The sequence below is a fragment of the Lathamus discolor genome, chromosome 15 (genome assembly GCF_037157495.1).
Source record: "Lathamus discolor isolate bLatDis1 chromosome 15, bLatDis1.hap1, whole genome shotgun sequence".
Classification (NCBI taxonomy): Eukaryota; Metazoa; Chordata; class Aves; order Psittaciformes; family Psittacidae; genus Lathamus; species Lathamus discolor.
The window spans coordinates 9431437-9453320 of NC_088898.1; the positions used below are offsets into that span (position 1 = coordinate 9431437).

Below are 21884 nucleotides of genomic sequence, written 5' to 3' on the forward strand. Positions count from 1 at the left end.
AGCACTTGCAGGGCCGGTGCCTGCAGCCCTGCCCTGGGCAGCCTGTTCCAATGCCTGAGCACCCTCTGGGGCAGGAATTGTTCCTCAGCTCCATCTAAACCTGCCCTGGTGCAGCTTGAGGCCGGTTCCTCTTGTCCCATCCCTTGTTCCTTGGGAGCAGAGCCCAGCCCCTCCTGGCTCCATCCTCCTGGCAGGCACTTGTAGGGAGCCATCAGGTGCCCCCTGAGCCTTCTCTTCTCCAGACTGAACAACTGCAGAACCTTTGAACAACCCCAAACCTTCTGAGTTTGAGTCTTGAGCTGGAATCTTTAGATAAGACAGCAGACCAAGGCACTGCCTTGCTGATGACCACAGCACTCAACCCAACAGTGCCCTGGGAGCATCCACATCAAGCCATTTATCTCAACATCCTCAAAACCAATGTCTAATAAAGGGCAAACCTACCCTACCAGCATTCAATATTCATCGCAAATCTTAAAGCCAAATAGCTAGTAAAACCACATAATTCACACAATTTCACCTAAATATGAGGCAAACTGAGATGTGGATGGGGCAGCCAATTCATCCAGCAAAACTCCAAGATATAATATGATTCAAACCAGCACCACAAGTGCTTCACATAGTTATCTTCAGGTTTCTCTTCTCTGAACAGACAACTGAGTTCTGCTGTCCAAGAAGGGGGAGAAAGCACCACCAGGTCCCCAAGCAAGCTTAGAGCAGAGGCTGGGGTTGGGTTGTGCTGGGTTTGAGGAAGGGTTGCTCCTTGAAAAACAGGCGCTGCTTCTAAGGTTGAAATTTATGGAAGGTAAGAGTGCTTTATGTGACATTCATTGCTTGAGAAGGCTCATGTAAATCAAGTTACACTTGGAATAAACTCAGAGCTTTCTTGATGTCTTTTCTTCCACTGCAAAGCCAACCAACAAGGCTTCGGTATCTGCTGTCTTTCACTGAAAAGCCAAAGCTGTTCCCAAATGTACTCCTAAAGTCATAAGGAGGGAGAAACACACACACTTATGTATGCACACAGACTCATGTATTTAGAGCTCTGTTCAGTGTGATGTTTAGATAAGGGTGCATTCAGACTGAAAGTCAGGTTTTGTTAGTCTAACAAGTAGATGCAGAATAAACCCGTGGCCTGCAGCTACAGTCAGTGAGGCAGAACCAGTCGCATGGACCAATTCCCAGACCACTGAAACAATCCAATACTCAATCACTTCCTGACTTGCAACATAGGAAATTGTGGGTCAATGCCCTAAATCATTGTAGATAATGACAGTTCTAAGAATAATCCACAGCCTTCCTTATCATTTTAAATGAAGATCTAGAGTATTCCTGTTTTTCCCTCTAAGCATTGCTGGCAACAGCTTCCCAAGAAATTTTCAACAGCAGAAAACTGTTCCAATGAATTAAAGTCTTGATTCCATTGTATGAAATTATAACAAGAGGCTATTACATGCATGCATGCTTCAGCAGAGGACCGGAAATGGGCAGAATGACGATCTATTTAGATTTGGCCACATTCTCATTTTGTCCTCTAAGACTACCTCCAGCAGTATAGCTGCTCCTCTAGTTAATTATAAGCAGAAAACACTCTTGTGAATACATCTAGAGCTCACAGAACTAGCTGGATCTGAGACCTCAGTCATGCAAACTTCAGAGCATGGCAAACCCCCAGGTCCAACAGTCCTTTCATGGAATTGCAGCCTGGTTTGGGTTGGAAGAGACCTGAAAGCTCACTCAGCTCCAACCCCTGCCACGGGCAGGGACCCCTTCCACTGGAGCAGCTTGCTCCAAGCCCCTGTGTCCAACTTGGCCTTGAGCACTGCCAGGAATGGGGCAGCCACAGCTTCTCTGGGCACCCTGTGCCAGCGCCTCAGCACCCTCACAGGGAAGAGCTTCTGCCTAAGAGCTCAGCTCAGTCTCCCCTGTTCTGTCAGGTTCAAGCCATTCCCCTTGGCCTGTCCCTACAGGCCCTTGTCCCAAGCCCCTCTCCAGGTTCCCTGCAGCCCCTTTAGGCACTGGAGCTGCTCTCAGGTCTCCCCTTCAGGAGCCTTCTCTTGTCCAGGCTGCCCCAGCCCAGCTCTCTCAGCCTGGCTCCAGAGCAGAGCTGCTCCAGCCCTCGCAGCAGCTCCGTGGCCTCCTCTAGCCTGGCTCCCACAGCTCCACGTCTTTCTTCTGTTGGGGCCCCAGAGCTGAAAACAGTCCTTTGTCAGTGCAAACCCTACTTCTCAGAACAGGAGTCCAAAGCTATTTTAATCACCTCCATTTTCCTGTTTCAGGCAAAACAACCAAGAATCTAAACCAAAACCAGTTGTTCATGATCCTCTCTGCTCCATCTAAAGATGTTTCACAAGGTTTTATAAAAACATTTTAAATAGAAAAGGGCGGTTTGCTGCAAGAAAAAAAAAAATATCATAACCACAAGCCCTGCCAAATTGTTCCAAATTTGACTGAAGTCTGTCTGTGAAATTCCAAATTTAAGTGTGAAAATATTTACTACAGTGTAAATTCATTATGTCTGTAGAAAATTGAGACCAGCTCAGAGCTGCACTGTGTATTCAAAGTGTCCAATGACAAGCAACACATGGTTTTGCCTCAGGCCATGCTAATAAACGAACTATCCCTCAAATGAGCAAATACAGTCAAGTTTTTTCCTTGTGTCGATGAGCAAGTGACTTAACTGTTATTAAAACGCAGTATCAAATGCTTCAGATTACACTGGCACTGTTTAGGAAACATCTGGTCAAAACAGTGGGAACTACCCACATTTTGCATAGGCTCGCAGAACGGTTTGGGTTGGAAAGGACCTTAAAATCATCCAGTTCCAGCCGCCTTGAATCCCCTCCCTGAGCTGCTGCTCACGCTCTGGGGGTGCAGCCCAGCACACGGTGGGGTTCTGGGTCAAGAGCACACTGAAGATGGGTCACAGGGAGCTTCTGATTGACCAACAGCCCCAAGCCCTTCTCCTCAGGGCTGCTCTGGATCACTTCACCCAACCTGTAAGCTGTGCCTGGGGTTGCTGTGACCCAGGTACAGAACCTTGCACTTGGCCTTGTTGAACTTCATGAGGTTGACATTGGCCAGCTCTCAAGTGGGATATACAAGAGATGTAAAATCAAAGCTTATTGAGTGTTCCAGGCCAGGTTGGATGGGGCTTAGAGCAACCTGCCCTAGTGGAAGGTGCCCCTTGGACTAGAAGACTTTTGAAGGTCCCTTCCAACACAAACCATTCCATGACTCTATACAAAGGTAGGTAGGTCACCGGTGCTGGCCCTGAAGGCCAGCAAAGGAGAACAATGGCACCTTTTGCCAAAAAGCAACTTCAGCTTGTACCTTGTTGCAGCACCGCCATGGCATACACCAACAGACTGACCACAGACTATCTCTGACCCCAGCGGGCTCTTCCCTGTCTTCTCTGCTGCTGACACAACACAGGAAACAGCCCTGACAGCACCCACCTGTGGAGCTCCTTAAGCCCAGGACCCTCAGAGCTGCATTGCACCACGCACCAAGCATCCTACTCGTCTCATTACCAAGGTGTCTCAACCTAAGGCCACACCAATACAAGTATTATGCCCCTTACAGCCGCCTGCCTTCATTCCTCTCCTTCCACATTCCTTCCACAGGGCATGTGGTCTATAGATTAAAAAGCAAAGGCTTTCTCCCACACACTCGTCCTCTTCTGTCAGAGAACCTCAGCCACAAGTATTTTGGGTTGCTGTAGGAACTATAAGAGCAGACAGTCTTCACTTTTGGTTTCCTTAGAAGCGTTCAGTTATTCTCTTCCACTCAAACCACAGATGCAGTAGTCATAGAATAAGCGTACTCCTGAAAGCATGCAGCTGCCTTTTTCATCCTGTGGAGGAAAGCAATTGTTGGGCATGTAAGAGAGCTGCTTGTACCCTCGATGCTATCATGTTGTCAAGCTGCAAGTGAATTTCTTCATCTGGAGTTTTCATTTCTTGGCAAGCACTCATGATTAAGCTGTTGTTTGGAGAGATTTTCATTTCTTTTCAGAGAGCAATTGCTCTGCTGAAGGGGCTCTTTAACGTGGATGATATATGTCATTCTCCTGCTTATCTTAAATGTTTCCTACTAAACCTGGAGGTGGCCACCCCACAGTCATTTTGAATATACCTTCACTGAGACATTAAAAGAAAATGCAGAAACCTCAGTGAGGCACTTAAATTCTTGCTTAGATTTACGCATCTGCTCAAGAGCTTTTCTGAACAGGGCGATTTGCTGAGTCAGGGCTGAAATGCCCCAGTCCCTTTAGCCTTAGAGAGAACATCCATGCGGCCGCGGGGTCAGACAGTCTGTGTTTGCAGACAGATGGAGACCCCAGCATGGTCGGAGACATGCATCACTCCCCTCTTGGCATCTAAATATTTCAAAGCCATTCTAGCACTAGCCATGTTGCACATTTTCTATCACAGTATCTTTGGATTTCTGCAAAACTTTCCAGACAAGGAAGCATGCAAAGCCTGCCATGCAGGAGCATTGCATCCCTAAAAGGTCTGGGAGTTCAGCCCTTTGGCAAGCAGGTCTTCTGGCCCTCCAAAATCCAGGAGGAAAGCATGAATAAATAGGTATTAGCTAAAACAGAATTTAAACTGATGTGAGACTGTTGTACTGACACAGCTCATCATTCCACACAGGATCTGCCAGTTGTACAGATTCCTCCATTTACCGTATGCTGTCCTGTCACAGGGGCCAGCAGAGCAGTTCAGCCAGGCAGGGAAACTTGGGCTGCTTGCTCAGGGATCGTCAAGGGATTTTTCAGCTGAACCTCAGGTCTGTTGACATACACATCGATTTATTATACCACTATATCACATATAGCTGATGAGGTATCATTAGGAGCAAATACTCCAAAACCTGGTGTGAGGCTTCCCTCTAGGGAAATAGGGGATGAGAAATCCAGTCCACCTTCTTAAGAGCAAGATGCCCAGGACAGTTTGGGCATGGAGGTATAGCTTTGACCAGAAGACTCATTTTTCTACACAGTACTAAGCCTTCCTGCCATTCAAGCAAAACACATGCTGTAACAACATAATGGGATGAAACAGGCTTAAGAGCAGCAGCAAACATGGGTGAAATCCACAATTCTATAATCAGCTGGAAGAAGGTCCATACATCATCCCATTAAAGACCTCGGAAGAGGTAGAAACAGGACATGGGTGATGCACGGGCCTCATGCAGACTCTGCCTGTTGGGGTGGGTTTCATATATGGGGATTCTCCACCCAGAATTTCCAACATGGCTTTCTGTGCAAGTTAATAGCTTGGCTGCTCTGTTCTGTGCTTTTCTTCAAGAGCTTGGTGAACCCTATGTCAGTCCCTGCCTTCTGAGTACTGACGCTATGAAAGCATCAATAGAGAGCCTAGGCTCTTCCCTTCTTCTCCCCCAGCTCTTCACTATCACACAGATCCTCACTCAGAGCTGCTGCCAGGCTCTTGGCTGCCTGCTCCTAGCCCTGCCATTGCTGCCCAACTTCCCTGTAAGCAATTGATGATACTGGAACACGAGAAATCACCATTAGCCCGACAGCAGCAGCGAGACACTGACAATTATCTGTCACTTTTGTGTCTGATTCCTATTAGCAAATTAAAGCCATCCTAACTCAATAGTGAATGCAATTTAGCACTAACAACATTAGGGGGTTTCTCTTCTTTAGGAAACTGCAGGGAGGAAGAGAGCGCAATTACATCCACGCAGCTCCACAGCACAGGAGCTCAGCTCCCATCTCCATCATTAATCCATGATACCAGTATATTACACATGCACTGCTGGCTCCAGAACACAGCGCCTGGTCCTGGGCATCTCCCTTACATTTCCAAGAGCAAACACGCTGTGACAGGAAGAGCTCAGTGCTGATGAGCATCAGGTCCCAAGGGTAATCTTTCCCCAAGACAGGGCTGTGGGAAACTTTACACTACAGATATATAACCCAGCTGTTAGCAGATGCTGTGTGCTCTTGGCTCCAAGATGCTCTAAAAAGCCAAGAAGCCAGAATAGGCTCTTTGTGATAGATAGACAAGGCTGTGGCGGCACATTTCTTCATACACCTCTAAGCATTGCTTGCTTTAGCACTGTTATTTCTTTTCATCTGTCTGCTCCTCACTTCCTACACTGTGCTGCATTATCAGACCTCCAACTGGGCTATGCCCACCTCTTTGAAGACCCAGGTAAACCTTGAAGCCCTGGCCACATGCTGTGTTCCCAGAGAACATTTCAGCTCATGCTTAATTCTTTACTATGAGGGTGCTGAGGCGCTGGCACAGGGTGCCCAGAGAAGCTGTGGCTGCCCCATCCCTGGCAGTGCTCAAGGCCAGGTTGGACACCGGGGCTTGGAGCAAGCTGCTCCAGTGGAAGGGGTCCCTGCCCGTGGCAGGGGCTGGAGCTGGAGGAGCTTTAAGGTCCCTTCCAACCCAAACCAGACTGGGATTCTATGCCACAAAATAACAGAAAATCTAAGGGAAAGGAGAGCACCCTGCTCTCGTGCAGCTATTGATGCCAAGCGTGGTGTCTGTTCCCAGTCTGTTTTGCTGGTACTGCTCTCCTCCAACCCAGGGTCCTGAAACCCCACATTCAACTGAAGCAACACTTGTCCCTTGGACACAACAGAGAATGCAGTGTAAAAGAAAGAAACCATGTCAGAAATGCATTGTGTGAATCAGAGTGGCAAAACAAAACCTTTCTTTGTCCTTCTCCTTCCTGCCAACCTAATGTAAGGAAAGCACCTCAGGCAATTTCCCCCCCTTTTCCTGTCTGCTCACAGTTTTGCTGGCTAAACAGTTTTGTTCCTCAATATGTTGATTCAGAACAAGGAGATCTAATACACACACAAAAGCAAAGAGTGATCATAGGAGAATGAGCCCATCCTAAACCCCTTCAGCCACTAACATCAAAGGCTGCCAGCCCCAGGGCACACAAATATCACTGCAAACAAAACCTTGTTTATGCTCATCCATCTCAGCATCTAGCAATTACAGGTTTGTTCCTTGGTGTACTGACTTCAGGCCACACCTAACAGACTGCAGACAACACACATCTTCCTAATACACATTGGGTGTATTAGGAAGATGAACAATTTCAAAGTTGCCTTAACAGAGTCCCACAGGCTTTGCTATTGCATTTAGTGCTGTACCAAGGTAGGTACGACAGTCACATTAGGAAAGCCAAGAGCATAACCTGAGAGGAAATCAGAGTCATGAGCAAATGGACAGCAAAAAGCTGCTTAAATCATCTTTAAACCTTAACTGGCTGGTTTAAGAGGTGCTTGAAATTATGGGGGGTGGAAGGGGGTGCTCTTGAGCCTGGGAGGAATCTCACAAGCAGGCAGCAACCTAAGAGGGACCTTAATCCAAGTCTCTGAGATGAAGGGATGCTGCTTTGCGTTATTTATTCCCCTTCTGCTTCATGTTGCGCATTCACCTGCACCCTTCCCTCTACCTTTCTGGAGAGTTTTGCACTCTTTTGGTCCAGGCAGCCAGTGCTGCTCACATCCAATCTCCTCCTGTGAGCATCACCTTTGATTCCTCAATTCATATTTGTGACTGATGAAGACCGAGTGTCAATGGTTTGATCTCTATAGAGAAATGCTTCCAGAAAGACATTGTGAGCTCAAACAGCTATGCGAGACAGATTCTTTTCTACCCCTACAAGCTCCAACACATTCACCATCCCTCCAACAAAACTACCTCTGGGTTGTGCTGGAAAAGAAACAACAATTACATCCAAACTTTCCATTGCTGTATCCTTATAGGAAACAAGAAATTCAAAGCCACAAAGGGGAATGAAAAATAGCAAGTGAATCACAAGCTATTTTAAATTCAGGGAGGGTAAAATTTTAGTTGGGATCCAATTTTGGGTAGATTTATATTGTATTTGAATTGTTCATACCTACTTACAAGCATATTGGGTTAGGTCCAGTCCACAGTCTTGAAATACCCACTGGACACTAATATTTGTCAGTAGAAAATAGAAGAAACATGAAAATCTCTTGCCATTAAGATCAAAAGAGAGTGAGTGCGTACTTTGACATTTCTCCTTTCCTGCAAGGAGTCCCTGTTTTGCAAAGCAAATTCCACCGTGTAGCTTTGAACTCCTGTAGAGAAAAGATAAAAGGTGAAAACCCAGCTCTTTGAAAGTCAACATCAAGACTTCTGCCAGCTTCAGATAAATCTCGTTTGACCCATGGTTTTCTGTAGGAGAACTGGGACCACAAACCACACTCCTCAGCTCCTTGGGAGCTTGTCATGCACCTCCACTGCAAAGGCATGAGTACACCTCATGAAGGGGTATATACCAGCTGGTTCAAACAGTGCTGACTGTGTAATGACTGCAGCAAGGAGCTCAAAACCCTTCCTAATCCTCTGAGTATACAATGGAAAGCACTGAGCTCCAAGCTAACCACAGCTACAGCGCTAGGTCCACCCTAGCTACCCCATTGAAAGCTCCACCAGTGCATCTCCTCTCTGGTTACAGGCTTTGTAATGAATTCTACTTAGCAGAGTAAAAGAATTCTTTTAATTGGGGAATTCAAGGGCAGGCACAAGACTTTCCAGGCTTTTCTCACTTTGTAGAAAGAGGTGAGCTTCCCATGGCAATCAGGATTCAAGGCAGAAGAGTGTTTCATGACAGACAATAAGGTTCTTGCATGGGAAAGACTGAGAATTACTGCTATAGAAGAGGAAACCAGGAGCTGTACTAGTGCCTCTTTAAAATACCTCCAAATAGCCTTTATCAGCAATATGCAATAGATGGATGAATCACTGTCATTCACAAACATTAAGCACATAAGATCTGGAAGAAGATCAGGACTGATGGTAGTATTAAGCATATTAAAATACTTCATAAGGAAATAATGAATAAATTTACATAATGGGCACAAGAAATAGTTTGATCACCTCTTACCACTTACCTCAGTAACACACAAGGTGGACACAGCTGTCTCCCATCGTTCCCAGTGTGATGCTCCAGGTGAACACTTCTGACTGCAGAAAGTGCCTACACTGACAGAGCCTAAAGCAGAGCCTGTGCCAGCATCACCAAACCAGGACACACAATGGTCCCATCAGCCTGATGCAGGGGCTGATCCACATGGATGAGAGGCACAGCTCCTGTAAATGAACCAGCCTGGGGCTAAACTAATCCCAGCTGCAGGAAAAGAAGTCAGGTTTGTTACTTTAAGGCATGCTGTATTGAGCAGCATCACTGCCCACAGTGAGCTGGTGCTTTAGGTAGGTTTTTTCCCCCTAATTTCACAGCCCAAAAGATGCTCTGCCTGTGCCTTCAGGGGTCTCTGATAAGTCTGCATTGAGTCCTTCCACAGAGGAAAGCAGTTTAGTTACCCTATGTTCATATATTCCCAGATCACATTGAAGCCTTTGGTTAACAGGAGGTAAATGCACTCCATTTGCTGGAGGAAAAGGTTTTTCCCTGTTCTCAGGACATGGCAACCTTCCCAAATCACTTGTTGCTACTTGGACCTTTTCTGAGTAGAAAGAGATCCACAGCTGACAAATCTGCAGCTCATGAAGAGCTTGTTTGGAGCGATTGTTCTGATGCTGTTGCGCTGCTGATTCAGGAAAGAGGTTTCCCCAGCTGATTCTTAAAGCATTTTACCCCATTGATGATTCAGTCTTTTTCCTTCAAGCACAAACCTCCTTCCAGATAAAGCTCTGCTAGAAAGCTTGCATTGGCCCTAATTAAACTGCAACTCTGGGAAACTATAAACAGTGGATCAGCAAATAGAAATCAGGGTGGAATTTATGAGCTTGCATTCTCCCTGCCCTCCCAATTCCTCAGTTTATCAGAGGAGGAGGAGTGAATATTTGCAAGGTTGATTTCCTATTGCAAAGACTAGCTTTGATGCTGTCTTTCTCTAAATCTGCAGGAAGGCTGCATCTGGACCACATATAAAGTCATCTCAGTCCTTTGGAAATGACTGAATAATCCTTCACAACAAGCCTCTCCCTTTGGAAAGACCTGAGCTAAACCATCAAACTCAGGCCCAAACTCCCTCTCACCTGAACATCACTTTACAGCAAACTCTTCTGCTTGCCTGAAGCCACCATAAACCGACTTTTCGGTCTCAAAGGTGCTTTCAGGACAGAGCAAACTCTCTCCCTTAGTTAAATGAATGCTGATCTAGTAAAGCACAGCCTCATCCTGAGACTGACCCCAGCCATCATCACTGAAAACCAAAAACCCCACAGCAAATGAAGTAGCAGGAAAAGAGGAACAATAACAAAGCCCTATTGATGCAGAGCAATCAATCAATCACCATTTTGCAGAAGGAAATGAATGGCCCATTAAGGAAAGAATCCTAACCTCAACTTCCCTCTAATGGGTCTTGGTCCTAGACTAGCTGGCATCAAAGGGATTTGAGCCCTAAGAAAGGACCCCATGTGGTCTGGCTGCTTTAACAGCAGGAAGGGAGAGGATTTGTACAAGCAAGGCAAGAAACCTACCCCAACTGAACCCAGTACAAAAAGAGGGGTAAAGGAAGGGCTCTGCTATACCTGAGGAGAAGCAGCTTTCCCTGTTTTTTAGTTGGTTAGTGGGAGAAAAAGCACAAGTCTCTTTTCTAACACATAATCACAGCTTGCATAGACCACATCTTGCCTCTTGCAGTCCCACAGCCTTTTGCAAACCTTAGTTAAGCAAAACACTGAAAGTAAGTCCACAGCTCAGCTCTGATGAGTGTCCTGCACCTGGGGGCTGCTGGTTTCCTTAAGGAAAACTGGAATAGCAGGGAAACTAGTTCCACCAGTGCAAATATCTTCTGTCCAACCACCTTGTCTACAGCAGTAGAGGATCGAAATGGTAATCAAAATTCCTTGAACAAGTAACAATCTAATACTCACCTGTTGTCTGAGTCTAAATATGCTGGTTTATTACAGTCCATAAACCAAGGAGAAGGACACTGACACGTATTCACTTACCCCACCATTCAAGTTCTGGGTGCAAGAGGAAACACCTTCTGGCTTCTTCCCAAATCAACCCATTATAGGTCCACTTGGGACCCAGCTGATTCAGGTAGCGTTACTGTGCAGCCGTGAATTGGTGCTGGGTGGTCAGACTGGTTGCACTGCTGTTAGCTCTGCATAGTCTGCATCCTCAAACATCCACCAACACTGGATTTTCAGTCATTGCTGCAGCCTGGTTTGGGCTTTTGTTACATTTCTAAATTTGATGAACTCAGTGAACTCAGAGTAGGCACGGAAGAAACCAAGACAGAAAACAGCAGAAAACTGAAGCTGTGAAAAACTGAAGGGCTGCACACAGTGGGTCTTCTCCACCCACAGATCTTCTCCTTGGCTACTGGCCTGCAAAAGCACATCCAGCTCCTCAGGAAGTGGAGCAGCATGGGAGGGATGACACAGCATGCAGGACAGGGCTGAAGCAGATGGGACAGAGACACTGCTGGCACCAGCTACATGGACACTGCCCAATGATCCTAAAAGGACCTACCTGGTAGACCTGAAGGTCTACCTGACAGGAGCATGGAGCCAGGAGGGGCTGGGCTCTGCTCCCAAGGAACAAGGGATGGGACAAGAGGAACCGGCCTCAAGCTGCACCAGGGCAGGTTTAGATGGAGCTGAGGAACAATTCCTGCCCCAGAGGGTGCTCAGGCATTGGAACAGGCTGCCCAGGGCAGGGCTGCAGGCACCGGCCCTGCAAGTGCTCACACAGCGGGGAGACGAGGCCTCAGTGCCATGGGTCAGTGGTGGCCTTGGCAGCGCTGGGAACAGTTGGACTGGGTGAGCTTAAAGGGCTTTTCCAGCCTGGTTGGTTCTGTGATTCTACAACACACACCACTCACCCCCCACCCCTCAAGCTGACTGTCCAGAGACCCACATGTCTGACAGAGACATGAACCCTCCAAGCATTAAAACCTAAGCTGGGGTCTCAGACAATGCTTGGCATTCTATATAACAAATACTCAACTACATCTCATCCAGGCATCTGATTAACGGGTATCTAGAATGATACTATAATAGTTTTCAAAGCAACCCCCAAAATCAATACCCCAATAGTAAGCTCTGGTTTTTTTGCATGTGGAACAAAAGGCAGTTTGGAAGAAGATGACCTAATACACCACATATTGATTAATCGATTCCAGGCAGGATGCTAATGGGCTTTTCTTACAACGGTTGGCATTATAAGGAAGGAGCAGGATTGCTGAATGAGAATGGGAGAAACTGGTTGTGTGATGAAGTTTCAGGGTGAGGGAAGGGCATGCAGTGGGGAAACAGGCCCTTCTAGACATCGCTGTAACTGGGCAGAGACCGGGAAGAAATGAAGAAACTGGGGGACAAATGGAGAAGGTATTAAATCAGATATATTGTCTTCAAACACAGCAAAATTGTACCATAATTTGCTCTGGCTGATATTAATAATACTTTCCTGCTGTTACAGAAACCCTCACAGGAAGGTCTGTGGAAAAGCCCAGCATCTGTCTAGAGTCTATAATGAAGTGGACTGGTCAATTTGTAGTCGTAATGGCCAGTGAACTGGTCTGGAGGCATTATTGGTGCCTACCTTAGTCATTTTCCCACCTTGACGCTTCTGGCTAGGAGAGTGTGGTGTAATGCAGACCATCTGTGCTCAGCTGTCAGCTTTTCCTTCCTTCTACAGTCAATGCAAAGAAGCAGCCAGCATAGCCATACATTGCTGCCCGTCATCACTCGCTCTCTCCTTCCTGCTCTGTACCTGATAAAGTCCTTTACTACAGTAGAAAATTAAGTCCAAATCAGCTGGACCACCCTCCATACCCAAACCACAGCACTTCACACCCACTGTAGGAACACGTGAAGAGCTAAGCGAATCACAAAGCTGGGGAGAACAGGTCTGCAACAGACGCACAGGTCCCTTAGAGCTCCTGAAGAGCAGCTCTCACACTTTGTGAGGAAAATGGTACAGATGCTGGAACCCAGATGAAGAGCTGCATTCCCAAATCATTATAAGGGTTAGGTGCTTGCTTCTCAAGACAGGACATCTCAAATGTGCAGGCATGAATTATAGACACGGATGAGAGCACTGCACTGCCTGAAAGCCAGTGGAGTCATTGAGTTGTTGCTAACTGGGTGAGGTTGCTCTACTCTTTGGTATTTCAAATTGTAAAACTGAAAATAGCAAAACTGACCAAGAGGTTTTGTCCTTGACTGGCTGTGACAGGCACGGTTCTGGCTGGCAGGAGGCACAGACAGCAAAGACCCTACCTGTGGAAATTCAGCCTGGTGTATCCTCTCTACAGCCAACAGGGTCATATCAGGTGTGAAGGTGACTGATAAGGCTTTGTAAAGCTGTACTGGAGTTGCCAAAACTAGCACTGGATCTCAGTGCTAACATCCAGCGGATGGTGTTCACTGGTGTGGATTGCAAGTTGGATCACAAAGGCTATACCCAGTCAACCTCTAAGTACAAAATATCAACGAGTCGCTGGTGTTGCCACCCTATACTGTGCAATTTGGTGGCTGATCATGGGGCATCAGGAGAACATGCTCCTACTCACCCACCCTACTGCAGAGCACAGTAACACCTTGGAGTAACACACATTAGCTCTTACATACGGCAACACCACGCTGCCACAAGACATCATGTTGCAGGTAAGCAAGTCTGCAGCCTCAGACCACATTAGTGGTTCAAAGGCTCCTACAGGACCTACAGAACAATGCTGAACTAAAAAGGATAAATCGTCTTAAAAATCAGGACTAGGTGCTAACCAATAGGGGAAAAAAGCACAAGCTAAGTTACTTTTTTCCAGAACAACCTTTTACAAACTACCACAACACATCACAGCACCCAGCAGTGGACTCACATTGTAGAGGATGTCGGTCCATCCCTCCATGGTGATGCACTGGAAGACGGTGAGCACAGCAAAGAGGATATTGTCGAAGTTGGTGATGCCGTAGTTGGGCCCTTGCCAGTACTCCCTGCAGGTGGTCCCACTCTCACACTGCCTGGCAGGAGGCTCCTCTCCACAAGGGAAATCTCCCACCTCATCACCTGCAGAGAACAACAACAGGGGCAAAAGTTACCAGCTGAAGCCAGCCAAGCAGCTGATGCTGCTGCATCCTCCTGGCACCACTGCCTGAGTGGAATTCAGGCTTCCTTGAGCCACTGTAGGAAAATAAAAGAGATTAAACCCATGTAATCTCTTATATACTGCTTTGGGGTGATTCGATGGCAGGGTGGAGCAGAGCCATCCCTGAAGTACCCATGATTTCTAGTTTGCCCCAGTGTTCAGTTATGTCATATGTAAGGAATGCCACAGAAAAACCCCAGTGTGGTAAAAGCAAGGGGTTGGGAATGGTGCATACTTCAAACACTGTAAGCCGAACACACATCCTCATACAGCACAGTTCAGTGCTAAATATCAGCCCTATGACATTAAATCAAAAGGGCAAATTCTACACCAGTGGCTTAAGCAAGAGTGGTTTGTGGATAGCCCCAGAATTGCCCAAACACAGATGTTAAACCACAGCTGCACGGCTTCCTCACAGTGTATGACCACAGCAGTCTGTGAGGTGGACGGAGAGCTCCAGCCTCTTTGCAAGCTTCGTATTTCCATCCCAAAAGGGCAGATTGCAGGTACACTTGTCAGGGAAAGCATCCAGCCATCAGCTTGTCTGCAGCGGGGATGGAGTTTCTCTGATGGGTTTCATTTCAGACCCACAGAAGGCACAGGAGGATGAGTCTGTCATAGTTAAGGACCACAGGGGATGGCCAGAATGGTGGCCAGCATCTTCCAGGCTCAGCTGTGAAGTGCTGTAGCCCTCCAGAGATGCTGAGAGCACCGACACAGAGCAGTTTGGAAAACTGAAGTCCTGGGGTTTTCAGAGTAAATAAATATACTAAGTAATACTGCCGTTTACACAGAGATGCAATTCGGGAAATATTAAAGGGGTTTGAAAGTGACGTGTTATGGTAATGGAGCAGCAAACAGCACAGAATCAGATTCACCAGGGGAAAACAAGATCAGCACTAACAATAATTAGGAATAATCATTCCATAGAGCAAAGCCTGCAGGAGGAAAACAAGACTGGCACTGTGGCTCCAGGAGATAGATATATATATATATATATGTGAGTGTGTGACATGTTTTCCTGTTGACTCAACACCTTAATGCAGGGCATCTCTCTCCAGCTCCCATATGGGCCACCACAGGCTTTCACAAGGGCTTAGTGAGACAAGCAAAAAGAAAATACCAAATCTGACACTTGCAGAATATTTGTGAGTGTGTCTTAAAATAGGATCCAGTTTTATCTCTGTTTGGCCTTTTATTGCCAGGCAGTGCTCTGAAAATGCAATGCACATCTACCATGAAGGTCTCTCCTTTGCAAAAGGGAGACCTGAACTGGTCCCTACTCCCACGGCTGGGAAAGACAGAGAAAAGGGGGGAGACTCAATGTAAAATGGGAAACAAACGTGGTGCCCTCCTCTCTTGGAATGGCTCTGGGGCACTTGGGCTCCAGAGCTGCAGAGGGTGGCTGCTTAAAAATACTCCAGCAGAACAGGTCAGCACAGAGGATGCAGGGAGGGGAAAAACAAGTCAGGCATGCACTGGAACATGCACTGCCATTAAATTTCACCCATTTTCCATTAAAATAGATAAATGATTCCACTAGCTCAGAACAAGCTGTCAGGCTGAGTGGCAATGGCCTTAAATAACCCTTTTGTTGTGTTCTGATCCCCAGCATCCCTCTCTGTTGAAGCTTATTACTGACCTACCCAAGGCTACTGGATTAGCTGGGCTGTAGCAACATTTGCTGTTGACACCTCTACCCTGTTCCCTTCACGATGTGCTGAAGGAACAGCTGGTACCTGTCATGTGGCTCCTGATTCCAGGAAAAATCCCAGGCGTTTGCTCACTTTGAGGATTTGGAACAGAAACAAGCGCAAACGGTCCCTCCGCCAATTTGCTACCCTCTGACAGAGGCATCAGTTAATGAGGTTCACATTTCCACACTCAAGCCAGCCTTTGCAGCCCATGGTATCAGGCCTGCGCTTGTTAATGCACCTCTTTGAAGATGATGAGCACTTAGGTTTTAAAAGGCTCTGCTGATGGCGTTGTGGGATGCTGTGCTGCTCCGCTCACAAGGGACCGCAGCGCCAGGAAACCTCACCACTCTCTGCCTTTCCAGAAACACCATCATGCTATTTCCCGCCGAGCAGGAGGAATCAATGCCCATCATTCATCCAACAACCAGCTCGTAGCCCTTGGGAAAAGCAGGGGCCAGTGCCTGTTCATGAGGGTACCTTCCCCCACTTCCTGGTGAGTGGATTAAGGGGGAGGTGAGACCCTGCATCCTCCCACCGAGATGCTGGGTGCTGTAATGCAGAGATATTCAACACACACAACGGTTTGTCAGCTGCACTCCCAATTCCTAGCCGGAAGCCATCCAGCAAACAAGAGTCACTTAAGTAGAACAGAAATCTGCTCGCAGTCCCCAAGCCTTGCACCTTGCACAGAGACCTCTCAGTCATCACTGATGCCGGAATGTTTCCTGCAGACAGCACAGCTTTGGGATTTATTTTCTGCTTTTATATTAACTATTTTCTGGGGGGAGTTAAAAATAACCCCTCTTCTCTTTAGGCCAATGGCCAAATACAGCCCATTAAGTCCCACTGGCCATAAGAGCCTCAGAGCTCAGCCTACAGCCACTACCTGCAAATGAAGGGTGCAAACAAATCACCCACCTTAGCTGCAATTTAACACACCTGAAAATGCTCCTCGAAAATGCAGACCTGCTTGTAAGTGCTTTCTCACTGCCAAGAACACTTCTGCCTCCTACACACCTATATTGTCACTGTTGTTACTCCTCTGTAATGGTTGCATAGCCCCAGAGATCCTGCAGTGGGTTGAGATGTGTTCTGCTTGGCATGAACACACACACCCCCTGCAAAAAGATAGTCACCTCCTACAAATCCAGTCAAAACTTCGTTTCTTCCAGGAATGGCAGAATCCCAGACTGGTTTGTGTTGGAAAGGACCTTAAAGTGCATTCAGTTCCAACCCCTTACCACGGGCAGGGACACCTTCCACTAGAGCAGCTTGCTCCAAGTCCCATCCAACCAAATCATACAATCTGGCTGTCCTTCACAAGCTGCATTATGTTTTTCTAACTAGCATAGGAAGCAAGGAAACAATTTACCCTGCTTTTGTAAAGGGAATATATTAAACTGCTTCCACGTTGTTAGAAAGCGCTGCGAAGGATGCCCAGAGATTTGGCAGGGATGTTGTTTTATTACCATTTGAATGCATATAAATAAATCAATATTAAGACCTATTAGTGATAATCACTGAAAATACAGGACTGTGTTTAAAGACAGTCAATTGTACCTTAAATTGCAATCTTTTGGAGACAAGAACAATGTTTTCAGCTGTGGATAGCCCAGATAACCAACACATATTAGCAGTACTATAAAGAAATATTTAAAGATTTGAGGAATTAGATGGCAAAATTTGGCTTTTTTGGTTTTAAACTGGCATAAATTCTGTGACATGGCAACCAGTCCCAGCCCAGGGTCTTGAAGCATCCTTCCTCTCCACCTCCATCTTTTGGGGTTTATCCCTCGTTCATAAGGAGACACGTAATTTGTTATGCAGTGCCTGTTTTCCCTTTTTTTCCTCTGTTTGAAGGACATTTTTATCCTTTCTCCATGAAAAGGCTCCTTGCTTTCCATCTATTGTCTTTCACGTTGCTCCCAGTCTTTCTAATCTTACTATTTCATACTGAAGTTCTCCTACCCATGCAACATGCCCTAGAAACCTTGCAGGGAAGTTCAACGTTCAGCAGCTGTCATGGAGATAAACCCAATGAAAGTGGAAACAGACCAGTGAACCAAAAAAAAACCCGATCCCAAAAAGCCTTTAACAAGCTGGAACAACAGCAATTTGGTTCTGTATTTGTACTACAGATAAATTCTACCATGTAAGGAAGCCCTAAGCACCTTCCCCTCATTCTTGAGTAGACTGAGAGAAATCCACTCATGGGTACCATGGTGGTGCAGCAGAGAGGAGAATCTGTTCAGTACATGTAGGGTGAGCACAAAAGTCTGTTAAGTCTTGGAGTAGGTGGGTAAGGAGGGAGAGAATGCAGTGAATGTGGAAAAAGGAAAAGCAACATAAGAGCAGGACAGAAAGCATCCTGATGAGGTGAAGGGGACTAGAAGCATCATGATGATGCGCTGGGAGGGGAGGAAAGCTCGAAGCTCACCTGTCTCATTAGAGAAGCAGGTTTTATGGAACTTCCCCATGTAAAACTCCAGCCCGATGATGGCAAACATCACAATGGCAAAGAAGAGGAGCAGCCCGATCTGAAGCAAGGGCACCATCGCCTTCATGATGGACTTGAGGACAACCTGCAAGCCTGTGGGGACAAGGAAAAACAGGTAATCAGTGAGGGAAGGAAAACAAGGGCTTAGGGGTGGGGTGAGGTAGGAGAGAGGGGCTGTCTAAGGGGTAGTTTAGGATTGGCAATACCAAGCAAAGCTGTTTTTCCCAGGGTGCTATGAAAAAGATGCTACAGCCATAATGCACTCAAGATGTGAGAGAAAATCAGAAGAGTTATCTTTTGCTGACCTCTTTTCTTCAGGTTGCATATTCACAGAACCATGGAATGGTTTGGATTGGAAGGGACCTTAAAGCTCACCCAGCTCCAGCCCCTGCCATGGGCAGGGACCCCTTCCACTGGAGCAGCTTGCTCCAAGCCCCTGTGTCCAACCTGGCCTTGAGCACTGCCAGGGATGGGGCAGCCACAGCTTCTCTGGGCACCCTGTGCCAGCGCCTCAGCACCCTCACAGGGAAGGAGACTCAAAGTGAAGATGAGATTCAAGTTCTCTTCAGCTTCAGAGACACAAAAACGACTTTTCCTGAAGCTGGTGAAGTCCCAAGGCTCAGCCTGGAGTGGGAGCAGGTCTGTAAGGCCGACCCTGCAGCAGTGGGCATGCCAGGGAGGGCAGGGAGCACTGAGCTACACTGGAGCTGCCCCTCCTGCTGTGACACACAGAACAGCCATGATGCTGCTGTGCCTATCACACCCTGACTCTGGAGAAACACAACCCTGTCTCCAGGGCTATCCATCCATAGCTTTTCAGTGGCACTAAAACTCATTTTCAATTAAACCCAGGGGAGATAAGCCTGGAGATGGAGGTTTCAGATAACATCAAACAGAAACACATAACAAAAAACCTTCAGTGATAAGCATCAGCTGAAACCTCCCTTAGTGACCTGTCCTAGGGCGTGGAGAATAAAGGATCATCGTCTTGCCACTCTGTACAACACTACGGAGGTCAGTACGGGCACATGCAGGAAAAAAGCATAAAGATCTGTTGGACAGGAAGAACACTGAGAGTGTAGAAGAAAAGCAAATAAGATATTTGTGCTGCCTCCACAGCATCACTAAAAAACAGGAGAGCAACTATTGCTCTGTGGGAAAATACCGTGCTGGTCCAGGACACACCACTGGGTGAGAGAGCACATCACCCTGGGGGGAACATGCAACCCACACCAGGACAGGGATACCCCTGGAGGGCCACCTTACTTCTCTGATGTTGTGTCACTACCACAGCACCACAAGTGCCTCACACAAGCAAAAAGTCCATGAAAAAGCAACAGAAGCATCTCCTTATTAGAGATCTCATTAGTAAATGACCCTTTCCCAAGGCTAGCCAAGGGCAAAACCTGTGTGGGAATTCAGATTCAATCCTTGTCCATGAAAAGGATGCTGAGTTCAGGAATTTTGGGTGCTGCCATTGCAAAGCATAACCCTTTGCTGGATTTCTACAGCACCAACACGTCAGTCCTGAAGCAGCCAGTACAGGGACAGAGCCGGTGGAGTAGAGGGAGCAGCCTGGCTGCCAAGGGGTTAATGCAGAGAAGAGCAGAGCATCCCACAGAGCAGCAGTTCCCTTTCGCTGGCTCTTGCTGCAGGGAAAAACCTCTCTGTTCAACATTCAGAAATGAAATACCCTCAGAGTGGCTGGTGAAGAGTGACAAATAAAAAGGCATTAAGCAATGGGGTTGGGACTCTGATGGCTCCAGGGCATCAGCAAGGCATGATGCAGCTCCTCACTGGAGCATTCAGACCCTTCGTGTTAACACATACAATATATCAAGTTGCTCATTGAGTAGACAAGAGCAAGTTCCATCTGCTCTTTGCCTTTGTTATTAAAGAGGCAAAATCCCCACTGCAAGATGCTCAGCTGGTAAAAACTGTCAGAAGATCCAAGCTCAGGGGCCTGAAAGCTGCAGAATTTGGGCCTCAAGATCTTCACAGCCCAGAATTAATTCAACCCCAAAAGGCAAAGGAGTCTTAGGACAAATCCCTGCTGCTCACCTGCAAGTTTGGAAGCGCAGTGCTGAAATCAGCTGGCTGGATGCAAAATGAGATGGCAGGAAACCAGAGCATAGCAAGGGCAAGAGCCGCAGACCACAGGGAAGCAGGGGAAGGAAATATTGCTGAGAAAAGCATGTAACACCCCAAAAGCTACAGAGCCCCTGGGCTGTAAGGTGATGTTATCATGACACTCACTTGGGATTCCTGACACAAGCTTCAGGGGTCGCAACACTCGGACGGCTCGCAGGGTCCGCAGGTCAAAATCAGTCCCAGCAGTTGCTAGAATCCTAAATGCAAAAGAGGAGAGAGGGGGAAAATTGACATTAAATACAAATTCCTCTTCCCAAAGCATGGGTAAGTGGTGAGTAAAACCTGGGAACATTCAAGCTGCTTTAAACTTTCCAGCTGTGATCACGCTGCAGATTGAGTCCACTGAAAACCTTCAATTCACATGCTCTTCGAGAGCTGCTGAGCCTTGCTCAGACTATAAAAATTCACAATATCTGCTTGATATGAGGCCATTTATACACAGAGAGCAGGCCTGGCTTGGGCCATTAAAGAGCAGCGCCTTGTGCTTATAGGAAAGCATACACCATTTTCAGAAGGAATGTTATGCTAGAAATGAGCTTTTCCCTATAATGAATTCAGAAATCCCTCGAGTACTGATGGCTGTCATTTCCTAATATCTGAAGCAGTTCCTAGTTATACAATTTACTCTGTGTGTGCAACATTAATTTTTGTTCAGAGCAGCTTATTTGAGGAGAATATCCAGAGAGCAGGGAGCAAGTGTTTCTTCTGATCTGCAGTAACTCTGGTCAGAAACATAGCCCCAAAACAGAACGATCCTTCAAAATGTAAGTGCTCTGCACAGAAAATGAAATGGCTTCACTGTTCCAGGGCACAGCAAAGGAGGAAATCTTGTCACACAAGTCACAATGACGGAAACTCCTTAAGTGAAGACCCTGTCAGGCACAGTACCCCACAGAGAGCAAGGCAAAACTGCCTTCATTAATTACCACAGCACTTCCTATGATGCTTCAACAAAACTATTCTTGATTTAAAACAGAGGTCCCCTAGCACTAACACAGCCCACAGCAAAAGGCCTCTCAACAGCGCCCCATCAACTGCACCCTTTAAAGCGATTATAGCAACTGCCATGAGGTTTTGCCAGGTTTGTCCCCAGGCTGTTCTATCGAGGTGGAACTGGCCAAATGACCAGCCCACCAGTGGGGTCTGCAAGCCCCAGCCACCTGGTACCCTGCATAAGAGATGCCACCGCTTTGTTAACTACAACTGCTGAAAGCACTGCCTGGGCAGACCCAACCTTGACCATAATCAGACACTTTGCCAGCCCTTCCCCAGGAGCTACTGCAGCAGGAGAGACCTGGAAACCTGGCTGGAAAGTGGGATTCCAGAGCTGCCACGGGCAGAGCTAGAGGGAGGATGCCAGGCTTGGGCAATGAATCCCAGGTAGTTCTATGGGGCTTAAGCATCCAGCACAGCGAGTGTCTCATGCTGGAGCAGAAAGATG

General features: G+C 47.0%; 1 protein-coding gene across 1 annotated transcript in view; it reads right to left on the reverse strand.

The window, feature by feature from the left end:
- Window positions 1-21884, reverse strand: part of LOC136022348 (voltage-dependent N-type calcium channel subunit alpha-1B-like) — a 289675-nt gene that overhangs the window by 168748 nt on the left and 99043 nt on the right. The window contains exons 5-7 of the mRNA XM_065695506.1: window positions 20549-20640; window positions 18233-18385; window positions 13832-14019 (exon numbers count right to left, since the gene is read on the reverse strand). Of these exons, the coding sequence (XP_065551578.1) occupies window positions 13832-14019; window positions 18233-18385; window positions 20549-20640 (433 nt within the window). The remainder of the gene's footprint in view (window positions 1-13831; window positions 14020-18232; window positions 18386-20548; window positions 20641-21884) is intronic.